Below are 14,540 nucleotides of genomic sequence, written 5' to 3'. Positions count from 1 at the left end.
GAACATTTAGATCTTTTTCCTATATTTTTGCCACTGGAAGGAATGCCGGAATGATGAACATTCTTGCACACCTTTGTACATGTCTCTGAATATTTCCTTAAGTTGAATTCTGAGAAATGGAATTTCTAGGCTAAAGGACATGAAGAATTCTGAGGCTTTTGATACATACTGCTGCTGAAGTGCCTTTCAGAAAATTGTATTAATTTGCACTTCCATCAGTAATGTATAAGTGAGCCCATTAAATCGTTTTTTTCATATTTAACTTTTCATGTTTTAAATATTGATTTGACTTTTCCTGTCATTTTGAACTTATTTTGTTTCATAGCTTTTTGATGAAACACAAGGAAAACCTGCTGTTGCAGTGATAGATAATGGAAGAGGAATGACCTCTAAACAGCTTAACAACTGGGCCGTGTATAGGTTGTCAAAATTCACAAGACAAGGTGACTTTGAAAGGTTAGAAAACCTTTTTTTTGTGTGTGGGTAGCTATGTATTTTAATAAGGATAAAAAACTGGTATGCCTTTGGATGCATATGATACATTGGAGGTTTTACTGTTATCCACATGTTTATTTAGGTTTTATATTATAGAATTTTTATGATTGATACTTAGAAATAGTTAGAACTTTATAATATTGTGCCATTCCATTAAACAGCTCATTTTGCATTTCCTGAGGTATGTGGGAATTGATATGTTGGGTACCTTAGAACGAAATTCCCCTTTCCTAACTCTGTATAGCCTCTAAAGCAGTAGAATGGTTTTAAAATGGGTTTTAGAAATCACTTCATACCATTTGCAAAATACCTAAAACTGCATGTGGTTCTGTGGAGCTCACTGTTGCTCTACTTTCAGAGCTCTTTTTGCAAAACATTCAGGAGTGGAATCTAGTGGAGTTATATATCAGAATGTGCTTGTAGAAAATATTCTGAATGAGGATGTCACAGGGAAAACAACATATGCTAAAAGCCATCAGATGTAAAAAAGATTTAGATCCTTGGGATATTAGTGGAACTCTAGTAAGAAGAGCTTTGACCCACAAGTCTTTTGATATTTTAAGCTATGTTGCTGTACTTCTAACAACATACTTGGGAAGAGTCTCTTGGCATTCTTATTAAATAGTTGTTGTGTGTTCATAACCTGCTTTGTTCTTTTCCTTGTCAAGAAAAGTCACCCACATTTAAGGATCAATCTCAATGTGTTAATATAGTTAGCGCATTGGTCTTCTTGCTTCTAAAATTTCAGCACCCTCAAAATTTTAATCAAATTAGTAAAGACTTAACAGTTCCATTGTAAGAGACAACGTAGTATGAAAAACAAAGACTCTTGTGTCATTTGACCTGGTTTGGATTCTAGCCTTGCCACTTACTAATTGTGTGACATTGGTCAACTTCCTTTACTTCTCTGTGCCTCAGCTTATGTAGCCATAAAATGGGGATATTATCCCATGAGGTTTTGTGACAACTAAGTGAGTTAGTACATGTAAAATCCTTAGGACAGAGCCTGGCATATGGTAAACAGTCAATAAATACAAACTATAGAAGCTGTCATGTTAGTTATTCTCATTCCTGACCTCAGACTTTTTTTTTTTTGAGACAAAGTCTTGCTCTGTTGTCCAGGCTAAAGTGCAGTGGTGCAATCTTGGCTCACTGCAACCTCTGCCTCCCAGGTTCAGATGATTCTTCTGCCTCAGCCTCCCAAGTAGCTGGGACTACAGGAACCCACCACCATGCCTGGCTATTTTTTGTATTTTTGTAGAGACGGGGTTTCACCATGTTAACCAGTCTGGTCTGGAACTCCTGACCTCAGGTGATCTACCCCCCTCAGCCTCCCAAAGTGCTAGGATTACGGGCGTGAGCCACTGCACCTGGCCTAGACTTCTCCGCAGCCATTCTCTTTCACCATTTTCTTGAATATATGGCATTTAAAGGATTTATAAAGAGCCAGAGAGAAGGCAAAGACCACTGTCTTTAATAGTGTGATGATAGGATTTAGCATATGACAGAAGTATTAGGTAGAAGGGAAGGTAGAACAGATGGTAGATTAGGCAAAATGGTCAGAAAAACGTCAGTTATATCAACTAGAAGAGTAGAAAGAAATGAAAATCTTAACTGAATTCATGGGACATTGACTCTAATTTTTCTGTAGTTCTTAGAACGACACAAGCTTTTAAATTTAACCAAATATTAGGGAAATTGTAATTTCTGGCAAAAATCTTTTTGCTGCTGGTTTTAGTCTTAGCTTTATGGATTTGGTGTCAGTAAACAATCAGTTGTTATAGCTGTTAGGTACTTATACTGTCTTTTAAGTCCAGTATCAGTTCCTTGACCCACTGTAATTTCTATCAACATCAGATACACCCCTTCAGCCTCTAGCTTCTGCTCAGTTGCTTTACTCCTTCCATTTGTTTTTTTCTGGATACAAGGATGGATGTGATAGAAGACTGGCTATAGAAGAAAGGCAAGAACAGGCTAAAAGTACTAAACAACTAACAGTCTTGATCTGTAGCTCATGTGGTATTGGAGAGAGAAACAGAAGTAAACACAAAAAATTACATGTGGAAGCATTTCAGTTATTATTACTATGAATAAAATGTAAGAGTAATGTTGAAGGAATGGATTGCTAGAAAAAAAAAGTAGGATAATAGAGCTGATGCACATCTCCTCTAGATAAGGTGGTTGGAGAAGAGGACCTCTTTGAGATTATATTTGAGTTGAGGCTTGAATGATCAGAAGAAAGCAGCCAAATAAAGATCTGTAAGAAGTGTGTTTCAGGTAGAAGAAGCACCAGCAAAGCAAAGACTGAAATTGTGACAGTCTTGTTTTGTTTGAAGGACAGAAAGGAGGCTGTTGTGACTGTAGCATAGTAGATAGCGGGGAGAGTAGAGGGAGACGTGAGAATTTCAGTTTGGAAATATTCGTAACTCATTTACCTGGGTACTACTCCCTCCTCCCACCCTTTTTATTTTGAAACATTTCAAGCCAGTAGACAAGATGAAATAACTAGCACCCCTATATCCTTCACCTAGATTTATCAGTTGTTAATGTTTTGTCACATTTATGATCTGTCTGCACACTTGCACACACATACTTTGCTTTTCTGAATCATTTGAAAGTACACTACTGTCAGTTTGTGACATTTCACTCCCAAATACTGTAGCATGTGTATTTTGAGAACAAGCGGATTCTCATACATAACTACAAAATCATTATTACATCTAAGAAATTTATCATTAGTGCAAAAATATTTAACATAAGATTTTCATAAGTTTTTCTGTTGTCATGTCTGGTCTCCTTCATTCTATGATAGTTTCCCTAGCTTTTGTGTTTTTCATAATATTTTAATTTTTCTGTAGTGTTTAGGCTAGTTTTCTTGTAGAATGGTCCACAACCTGGATCTGAGTGTTTCCTCAGTGCTGTTTTTTTTCCTTTAGTATTTTATTATGAACATTTAAAAACATACAGAAAAGTTGAAATTCTACAGGAAATACCCATATACTCCCACCTAGGTTTTACCGTTGATAGTTGCTTGACTCCTTATATATCTGTCCCACCATTAGTTTATCTGGTTTTTTAATACAGTTCAAAACAAGTTGTAAATATCGGTATACTTTTTCCTAGTTTTGAAAGTGTCCGTATTATTTTCTAGGGTTCAATATTTTTAATTTTGATGTAAAATTCACATATTATGCAGTTAATTGCTTGTATCTGTCTTAAATTTATCTTAATTGAATTGATCTTTTATGGAGATAAAATTTACATATCGTAAAATTGACAGTATTAAAGCATACTGTTCAGTAGTTTTGAGTTAACAAAATTGTGCAACCATCGCCACTAATTCCTTTTACAGTTCCAAAAGAAACCCTGTATTAAGTGGTGGTCACTTTCTATCTCCTTGCAACCACTAATATTCTTTTAGTAGTTTTTTTTGTTTGTTTTTTTGTTTTTCGTTTTTTGGTGTTTTTTTTTGAGACAAATCTCGCTCTGTTGTTTAGGCTGGAGTGTAGTGGTGCTATCTTGGCTCACTGCAGCCTCTGCAATGAGCGGAGTCCAAGTCACTGGGACCACAAGTGCTTGTCACCACACCTGGCTAATATTTTGTAGAGGTGGAGTCTCACTGTATTGCCCAGACTAGTCTCCAACTCCTGAGCGCAAGTGATCCACCTGCCAAAGTGCTGGATTACAGGAGTGAGCCACCGCAGCCAGCCCATAGTTGTTAATCTACATTTTTAGTTGTTTTTCTAGGGATTACAACCAGCATCTTAATTTATAACAATACAGTCTGGATTAATGCCAACGACTTATCTGTAGTATACAAAAACCACTCCTGCTTAGCTTTGTTCTCCTCCCACTTGCGTGTACTATTATTTTCATATAAAGGTGATCGTTACACATTATAGCCCTGTTACTAGAGTTTTATACTTACTATTTTATGTCTTGATCTTTTGAATCAGATAGGAGAAGAGTTACAAATAATACATTTGTACTGTCTTGTCTTGTCTTGTTCGTTCGTTCGTTCGTTCTTTCTTTTTTTGAGAGAGTCTTTGCTCTGTCGCCCAGGCTGGAGTGTAATGGCACGATCTTGGCTCACTGCAGCCTCCACCTCCTGAGTTCCAGCGATTCTCCTGCCTCAGCCTCCTGGGCTGAGCTTATAGGCACATGCTGGGATTATAGGCACATGCCACTATTCCCGGCTAATTTTTGTGTTTTTAGTGGAGACGAAGTTTCACTACGTTGGCCAGTTTGGTCTTGAACTCCTGACCTCAGGTGATCTGCCCGCCTTGGCCTCCCAAAGTGCTGGGATTACAGGCGTGAGCCACTGCCCCGGCTTGTCTTTTCCAATTATGTAATTACCGCTACCTTATTTTCTGTTTATTTCTTCATGTGTATTTGAGTTATAATACTTTCTAATATCCTGGTATTTTAGCCCAAAGGACTGTCTTGTCTAGTGGCTCCGTTAGGGCAGATCTGCTAATGACGAATTGCCTCACTTTTTATCTGAGAATGTCTTAATCTTTCCTTTTTTTTTTTTTTGAGAAGGAGTGTCGCTCTTTAGTCCAGGCTGGAATGTGGTAGCGCAATCTCAGCTCGCTGCAACCTCTGCCTCCCTGGTTCAAGCGATTCTTTTGCCTCAGCCTCCCAAGTAGCTGGGATTACAGGCATACACCACAATGCCCGACAAATTTTTGTATTTTTAGTAGAGTCAAGGTTTCACCATATTGGCCAGGCTGTTCTCGAACTCTTGATCTTGTGATCTGCCTGCCTCGGCCTCCCAAAGTACTGGGATTACAGGCGTGAGCCACCACACCCGGCGCCTTTCCATTATTTTTGAAGGCTATTTGTGCTGGGTAAAAAACTCTTGGTTGACAGTCTTTGTCTTTCAACACTTTGAATATGTTAGCTCACTACCTTCTGGCTTTATGGTTTCTGATGAGAAATTAGCTGTTAAATCTTTTTGAGGATCCCTTCTGTGTAACAGATTGCTTCTCTCACTGCTTTTGAGATTCTCTTTGTCTCTGGTTTTTGACAGTGTAATGTTGATGTGTCTAGGTGTGGATATGGGTTCATCCTACTTAGAGTTCATTGAGCTTCTCAGATATATAGAATAAAGTTTTTCATCAAATTTTGGGAGTTTTTTTGCCATTTTTTTTCTCCAAGTATTCTTTCTCTCCTTTCCTTCTATGACTCCTCTTATCCATATACTTAATGGTGTTCTGTAGTACAGGTCTGTTCTTTTTACTTCATTTTTCTTTTTGTTCCTCAAACTAAGTAATTTCAATCATCCTACCTTCAAGTTTATGGATTCTTCTGCCAACTCAAATCTGCTCATGAGTCTCTTAAGTGGTTTTTTCATTTTGGTTATTGTTTTTTCCAAATCTAGAATTTCTATTCAGTTCTTTTTTATGATCTCTTTTTTTTTTTTTTTTTTTTTTTTTTGAGATGGAGTCTCGCTCTGTCGCCCAGGCTGGAGTGCAGTGGCCGGATCTCAGCTCACTGCAAGCTCCGCCTCCCGGGTTTCCGCCATTCTCCTGCCTCAGCCTCCCGAGTAGCTGGGACTACAGGCGCCCGCCACCTCGCCCGGCTAGTTTTTTGTATTTTTTAGTAGAGACGGAGTTTCACCGTGTTAGCCAGGATGGTCTCGATCTCCTGACCTCGTGATCCACCCGTCTCGGCCTCCCAAAGTGCTGGGATTACAGGCTTGAGCCACCGCGCCCGGCCTTTTTTTATGATTTCTAACCCAACTGATACTCTCTGTTTGGTGAAATACATTTCTTATACTTTCTTTTAGTTCATTATACATGGTTTCTGTTCTTTGACTATATTTAAAATAGCCGAACTTCTTCTGCCACAGTTTCTACCAACTGTTCTTTTTCCTGTGTGTGAACCATACATTAATATCTCTTTGCATGGCTTGTAATTTTTTATTGAGACCTGGTCATATTATAATATAATGTAGCAACTCTGGAAATCTGATACCACCCCATTCCCCAAGACTTGTTGTTGCATCTGTTGTTTGTTTATGTCGTGGTTTCCCTGAACGAATACTGTTAAGTCTGTATCCTTGTGTTACCCTTGAAGTTTCTGATTAGTTAGCTTTGTGGTCAGCTAATGATCAAACATTATCTTAAATGCCTTGAACCACTAAGTCTCCCAGCTTTTGCTGAGGGGCTCTGTGTGCATAGTGGGGTATGTTTTTAGTGTTATGTTGCAGAGTTTACAACTCTGCCTTACTTTTACTTCTTGCTTATAGTGAACCTCAAGGTAAGCTAGAGGTGGGTCATTATTAGGACCTTCTCAATTCTTTCTTGAACATGTGTTTAGCCCTGCACGTGGGAGTGACCTTACTGATTCTAGTGAATATGTTGAAGCTTTTAAAACACCCTGCAGACCTTGCATACCCCAACTTTTCCTTGTATATTTTTGGTCAGGTTCTTGTTTTCTCCACTGTTTTCATTGCCTCAGACAGCTGTTACCATAAGCAGTTGCTGCTGATTGATTTTGATGTTTTTTTTCAGGTGTTCTCATTGCTTTCATCAGTGAGTAGATTCTTGGAAGTCCTTATGCCACCATTGTGGAAGTGTTCACTCGTTTACTGATTTTTGACAAATACATACACTTGTGTATCTCAAACCCTTGTTAAGGTATAGGACAATAAGCTGGACTCAGTGGCTCACACCTGTAATGCCAGCACTTTGGGAAGCTGAGGCAGGAAGATTGCTTGAGCCCAGGAATTTGAGACCAGCTTATGCAACATAATGAGAACCCACCTCTACAAAAAATATTTTTAAAAATTAGCCACGTGTGGTCCAGGCACGGTGGTTCACGCATGTAATGCCAGCACTTTGGGAGGCCGAGGTGGGCGGATCACCTGGGGTCAGGAGTTCAAGACCAGCCTGGCCTTCATGGCGAAACCCTGTCTCTATAGTAAAAATACAAAAATTAGCCGGGTGTGGTGGTGTGTGCTGGTAATCCTAGCTACTCGGGAGACTGAGACAGGAGAATCGCTTGAACCTGGGAGGTGGAGGATGCAGTGAGCCGAGATCGTGCCGCTGTACTCCAGCCTGGGTGACAGAGTAAGACCCCATCTCAAAAAAAAAAAAAAATTAGCCAGGTGTTGTGGCTTGCACCTCTGTAGCCCCAGCTTCTCAGGAGGCTGAAGTGGGAGGATCGCTTGAGACCAGGAGGTCGAGGCTACAGTAATCCATGATCACACCACTGCACTCCAGCCTGGGCGACTGAGTGAGATTCTGTCTCTCAATAAAAAAGGATATATAACGTTACATAAACCTAGAAAATTCTCTCCTAACTTGGGCACTATAAGAATTTCTACTTTAGAAGTTAACTTGGATATCTGGAACATAATTATAACAGTATGTGTTTAATTATTTTGTAGGGGAGAGGTATGACATTAGTTAGGTCCACATACCTGGATTCAGGTGTGTGTTGAATCAGTGCCACTCTTTCTGCACTTTCAACTTGCTCATCAAATAAAAGGCTCTCAACTCAGAACTGTGTTTTTGAAATATAAATAAGTAAAAATGCTATGTGACCCATGCCATATTTATTTTAAGTTGTAGAAATGGACCCCCAACAGGATTTTTCCTAATATTCCTAAAGAAAAAGCTGGTTTGTCTTCATTGGTTTTCAGCAAATTAAGATGAGCTTTTACTTTCTAATATTTGTATTTACTCGAATGTAGGGAATACGTTTGTAACATTTAAGCACCCTACTTTAATTTAGTCATTTCCATGTGTCTGGCACATTTATTCCAGAGGCTCTGATAGAGATTGGTGGCCAGTTTTGTTAGAGATGGAGCTTTCTTAATTTTGGTATTTTTTTTTCTCCTTTGTTAGATTCAAGATATACATAGTTATCTACCCTGGCTTCCTGGCAATCATTTAGATAGTTCCTTTTACTAATTTGATCATCTTCCCTGATCACTCTTTCTTCTTCTTCTTTTTTTTTTTTTGTTTTTTTTTGTTTGTTTGTTTGTTTTTGAGACAAGAGTCCCACCTGTCAGCCCCAGGCTGGAGTGCAGTGGCGTGATTTCAGCTCACTGCAACCTCTGCCTCCGAGGTTCAAGCAATCCTGCCTCAGCCACCCAAGTAGCTGAGACTATAGGTGCGCACCACCATGCCTGGCAAATTTCGTATTTTTAGTAGAGATGAGGTTTCACTATGTTGGCCAGGCTGGTCTTGAACTCCTGACCTCAGGTGATCCACCCCCCTCAGCCTCCCAAAGTGCTGGGATTATGGGCATGAGCCACTATGCCCGGACCCCTGATACTTTTTCTTACTTGAAACACTTCTTATGTTTTGTTCCCATCAAAATTTCCCAAAGATTAAGTGTCCTCTTTCATTGTATGAAGAATATGAATTAAGATATTTTCTGAAATTTTTTTGGACTTTGATGTAAATTTATTCCTGAAGGAGCTTAATTTCCTAATTCTCCAGAGGACTGCTGTGGTGTAAAACTGTTCCTTGAAATTGTATTTTTCTACTTTTATTTATGTTCATGAAGGGATATTTATATAGTCCTTGAGTGGATATAGGAATTTTTCTAGACTCATTAACACAAGTCTGAGACTGTCTTGAAATAAATATTCTCAGCCTTACTTGCCGTGATAGAGTTGTTGCCTAGATTTGGTTTGCATGTGTCATTTGGGTTGAAAAAGGGATTTATGATTGTGTGCATTTCTAACTAGTGGAGAGAATTCTTTAGTTTTGTGTGACTTGATGTATATATGTTGTGTTTTATCAGTGAGCTTCTCCCTCTCTAACCTTTTGTATATTTTCCCAGAAATATTTTAAGGAAAACATCAGAAGATATTTTCAACTTATTTCCTAGAAATATTGCCGTAGTAACTGAATTCTTAGAACTCATTAATTTTTTCTTCTTAATAAACATTAGCTCATAGACTTTGGTTAATCATAATTCTGGGAAACAAATTGCAACATCTCACAAGTTTTGTTACGCAGTGTTTTCTTTTTCATTCAGTTCAGTCTACTTTTTTTCTTTGCAACTTGGTATTTAACCCATGGATTGTTTTAAAAGTGCGTGAATTTGTAAATGTTCCAACAGATTTTCCTATTGTCTTTCTATTGATTTCAAGTTCAATCTTATGATAGCTAGATAATGTACTCTTAAGTGATTTCAGCTGTTTTACATTTGTTGGATTTTATGATCCAGGATGTTATCTATGTAGGTGAATTTTCTTTTTTTTTTTTTTTTGAGATCTGAGTCTCAAGGCTGTCGCCCAGGGAGCTGGGAGTGCAGCATGGACCCTGCTCACTGCAAGCTCCGCTTCCCGGGTTCACGCCACGCATTCTCCTGTCCCCAGTCTCCTGAGTAGCTGGGACTACAGGTTTCAACACTTCAGCCTGCTAATTTTTTGTATTTTTAGTAGTGACGGGTTTCCCCACTGTGGTCTCGGGATCTCCTGACCTTGTGATCCGCCTACTGCCTCCCAAAGTGCTGGGATTACAGGCGCGTTTCACCACACCCGCCTTGTAGGTGAATTTTCTATGTGTCTTTGAAAAGAAGGTGTATTTTGCTCTTGTTGGGAGAAATGTTCTGAAAATGTCAGTTAGATTCTATAGGTTGATGATACTATTCATTTCTTTGTATCCTTGCAGCACTCTCTGTAACTATGCATTTCAGTCCTGCTGGGATTGTGCCATACTTTCTGTGCCTTCTCTTATTGACCTTTTATTCATTATGTAGTGTTGCTCTTTGTCATTGGTTATTTTCTTTGCTTTGGAGTGTACTTTACCTGTTAATATAGCCATCCCAGCTCTCTTTTCTCATTTGTGTTTCTTATGCTATATACTTTTCTATCTTATTTCTTTTAACTCCACCTTCTTTTTTATTTTTTTATTTTTATTATTATACTCTTTGTTCTTAGGTACATGTGCATAACGTGGTTTTGTTACATATGTATACTTGTGCTTATGTTGTCACAAGTTTGCATCCATCAACTCATTAGCACCCCTTTAACCTCATTATTTATAACTCCCAGCCTAACCCCTCCCTCTCCCCCTCCCCATAGGCCTCCCCCTGCAGATGTTCCCTTCCTAAGTCCAACTGATCTCATTAATCTGTTCCCACCTATGAGTGAGGAAATTACATGTGTTTTGGTTTTCTCTGTTCTTGTGATAGTTGTCTATGAGCTCCAGCCGCATCCATGTCCCTACAAAGACACAACTCCATCCTTTTTATGGCTGCATAGTATTCCATGGTATAAAGCCATACTTTCTTTTTTTTTTTTTTTTTTGAGATTTGGAGTCTCTCATTTGTCTAGGGTTGTGGCAGCACAGATCTCAGTCTGTAAGCTCACTTCTCCTGGTTCCTGCATTCTCCTGCTCCTCAGCCTCCCCAGAAGGACTACAGGCGCCCACAATCCACCTTCCTTCAAGCACTTTTTGTATTTTTAGTAGAGATCACTCTTAGGGTTTCACCGTGGTCTCATCTCTCCTGATTCTTTGTGATCCGGCCTCCGGGCCTCGGGCCTCCTCCCAAAGTGCTGGGATTACAGGTGGAGCCACCGATACCGGCCTTCAAGCATACTTTCTCTTAATCCAGTCTGTCACTGATGGACATTTAAATGATCCCAAAGCCTTTGCTATTGCAGAAGAAAATTCCAATAAACATAGGTGTGCATGTGTCTTTATAGCAGCATGATTTATAACTCTTTGCATATACCTAGTAATGGGATGCTGGCCATATGGTACATCTAGTTCTAGATCCTTGAGGAATCGCCATACTGTTTCCATAATGGTTGAACTAGTTTACAATCCCACCAAATAGTGTAAAAAGTGTTCTACTTCCACATCCTCTCTCCAGCAAATCTTTTTGTTGTTGTTTCCTTGACTTTTAACACTGCTACTTTAACCTAGTGAGATGGTATCTCATTGTGGTTTTGATTTTGCATTTCTGATGGCCAGTGATGATGAGAGTATTTTTCATGTAAGGTCTGTTGGTATTGTATGGAATGTTCCTTTTGAGAAAATGTCTGTTCATATCCTTTGTACCCACTTTTGTGATGGGTTGTTTGTTTTTTTCTTGTAAATTTGAGTTCTTTTGTAGGTTCTGGATATTAGCCTTTGTCAGATGAGTAGATTGCAAAAAATTTTTCCCATTCAGGCTGCCGTTCACCCTGCTGGTGGTAGTTTCTTTTGCTGTGCAGAAGCTTTTAGTTTAATGAGATCCCATTTGTCAATTTTTGGCTTCTTTTAAGGCTGCTATGGTGTTTTAGGATGTAGTCTTTTGCCCATGCCTATGTCCTGAATGGTACTCTACTCTACGTTTTCTTCTAGGGTTTTGTGGTATTAGGGTCTACATTTAAGTCTCTAATCCATCTTGAATTAATTTTTATAAGGAGTATGAAAGGATCCAGTTTCTAGCTTCTACTTATGGCTAGCCAATTCTTTCCCAGCACTCCATTTATTAAATAGGGAATCCTTTCTCCTGCATTTCTTTGTTTCTCTTGTGGTTTGTCAAAGATCAGATGGCTGTAGATGTGTGGTATTTATTTCTGAGGACTCTGTTCTGTTCCATTGGTCTATATCTCTGTTTCTTTGGTACCAGTACCATGCTGTTTTTGCTACTGTAGCCTTGTAGTATAGTTTGGAGTCAGGCATGCGGATGCCTCCAGCTTTGTTCTTTGACTTAGGATTGTCTTGGAGATGCGGGCTCTTTTGGTTCCATATGAACTTAAAGCAGTTTTTCCAATTCTAAGAAACCTGGTAGCTTGATGGGGATGCATTGAATCTATAAATAACTCTTAGGTAGTATGGCCACTTTCACTTATATTGATTCTTCCTATCCATAGAGCATGGTATGTTCTTCCATTTGTTTGTGGTCCTCTTTATTTCAGTGGGAGCAGTGGTTTGTAGTTCTCCTTGAAGAGGTGTCCTTACATCCCTTTGTGTTGGATTCCTAAGTATTTTATTCTCTTTGAAGCTATTGTGAAATGGAAGTTCATTCATGATTTGGCTCTCTTGCTCTTAATTGTCTGTTACTGGTGTATAAGAATGCTTTGTGATTTCTTTTGCATTACTGATTTTGTATCCTGAGACTTTGCTGAAGTTGCTTATCCGCTTTTAAGGAGATTTTGGGCTGAGACAATGGGATTTTCTAAATATACAATCATGTCATCTGCAAAGAGGGACAATTTGACTTCTTCTTTCCTAACTGAATACCTTGATTTCTTTTCTCTTGCCTTGATTGCCCGCCAGAACTTCCAACACTCATGTTGAATAGGAGTGGTGAGAGAGGGGCATCCCTGTCTTGTGCCAGTTTTCAAAGGGAATTTTTCCAGTTTCTTTTGCCCATTCAGTATGATGTTGGCTGTGGGTTTGTCATAAATAGCTCTTTTATTATTTTGAGGTATCGCCTCCATCAATACCAATTTATTGAGCTTTAAAGTATGAAGGGTTGCTGAATTTTGTCAAAAGCCTTTCTGCATCTATTGAGATAACTTTCATGTGGTTCTGTCTTGGTTCTGTATACATGCTGGATTATGTTTATTGATTTTAATGTTGAACCAGCCTTGCATCCCAGGGACAGCTCCACTGATCATGGTGGATGCTTTTGATGTGTTGCTGAACTGGGTTTTGCCAGTATTTTATTGAGGATTTTGCATCATGTCTACTGTGCTATTGGTCTGAAATTCTCTTTTTTTGTTGTGTCTCTGCCAGGCTTTGCAGATTGATAATAGTGAGATTTATTGATTGACTAGAATGATACACCAATTTTGTTGTTTTACACTATTTGTATTTCCAACTGTTTAAATTTAATCAATTGGCACTGATAGCTGGTAATGGTGACACCCTTTATTTTTATTGCCTATTTTATTTTGTCTTAAAACAATCTATCATTACTTTTTTTTTTTTGAGGTTTCTTAGTTTTGCGTTCATTTGACAATTTTAGATCTTTCCTGCTTTCTCTCTACTTAGTGCTATAAATTTCTCTACACACTGTCTTAAATGTGTCCTAGAGATTCTTGGTATGTTCTTTTGTTCTCATTAGCTTCAGCAATACCTTATTTCTGCCTTCATTTCAAGTATGTACCAGTAGTCATTCAGAGCAGGCTGTCTGGGGCTCTTCCATGTAGCTGAGTATTTAGTCAGAGTTCTAGTCCTGAGTTCTGTTAGTTTGATTGCACTGTGGTCTGAGAGACAGTTTGTTAAGGCAATTTCTGTTCTTTTACATTTGCTGAGGAGTGCTTCTACTTCCACTATGTGGCTGTAATTCAATAAGTGTATGTGGGTGCTGAGAAGAATGTATATTCTGTTGATTTGGGGTGGAGGAGTTCTATAGATGTCTATTAGGGTCTCGCTTCTTGCTGCAGAGCTAGAGTTCAATTCTGGATATCCTTGTTAACTTTCTGTCTCGCTGGATCTGTCTAATGTTGATAGTGGAGGTTAGTCTCCCATGATTTTCTCATTGTATGGGGAGTCTTAAGTCTCTTTGTAAGTCTCTAAGGACTTGCTTCTATGAATCTTGGGTGCTCCTGTATTGGGTGCATAAGTGTATTTAGGATAGTTAGCTCTTCCTGTTGAATTGATCCTTTTACCATTATGTAAATGGCCTTCTTTTTGTCTCTTTTTGATCTCTTTGTTGGTTTAAAGTCTGTCATCAGAGACTAGCATTGCAAACTCCCGCTTTTTTGTTTCATTTGTTTGGTAAATCTTCCTCCATCCCTTTATTTGAGCTTCATAAGGTTCCAGGAGATGGGTCTCTCCCAATACAGCAGACTGATGGGTCTCTGGACTCTTTATCCAGTTTTGCCAGTCTGTGTCTTTTTAGTCTGGAGCATTTAGCACCCATTTTACATTTAAGGTTAATATTGTTAAGTGTGTGAACTTGATCCTGCCATTTGATATATTAATCCGGTTATTTTGCTTAAGTTAGTTGGATGCAGTTTCTTCCTAGCCTAAATGGTCTTTACATTTTGGCATGTTTTTGCAAATGGCTGGTACCGCTGTTCCTTTTCCATGTTTAGTGTTTCCTTCTGTGGTCTCTTTGTAAGGCAGACCTAG

The 14,540-nt window shown here is 38.8% G+C and overlaps 1 protein-coding gene across 5 annotated transcripts in view; it reads left to right on the top strand.

The window, feature by feature from the left end:
• Positions 1–14,540, top strand: part of SMCHD1 (structural maintenance of chromosomes flexible hinge domain containing 1) — a 153,480-nt gene that overhangs the window by 17,034 nt on the left and 121,906 nt on the right. For all 5 annotated transcript variants that reach the window (XR_002518629.2, XR_002518628.2, XR_002518630.2 and 2 more), the window contains one exon: positions 326–456. Coding sequence is in view for 2 of the 5 variants with exons in the window: in XM_021929971.2 (XP_021785663.1) it covers positions 326–456 (131 nt within the window). In the remaining 3 variants the exon portion in view is untranslated. The remainder of the gene's footprint in view (positions 1–325; positions 457–14,540) is intronic.

This window comes from Papio anubis, chromosome 19 (assembly GCF_008728515.1).
Source record: "Papio anubis isolate 15944 chromosome 19, Panubis1.0, whole genome shotgun sequence".
Taxonomy (NCBI): Eukaryota; Metazoa; Chordata; class Mammalia; order Primates; family Cercopithecidae; genus Papio; species Papio anubis.
Note: the sequence above shows the minus strand (reverse complement) of the source record. Positions and strands in the feature narration are given on the sequence as shown.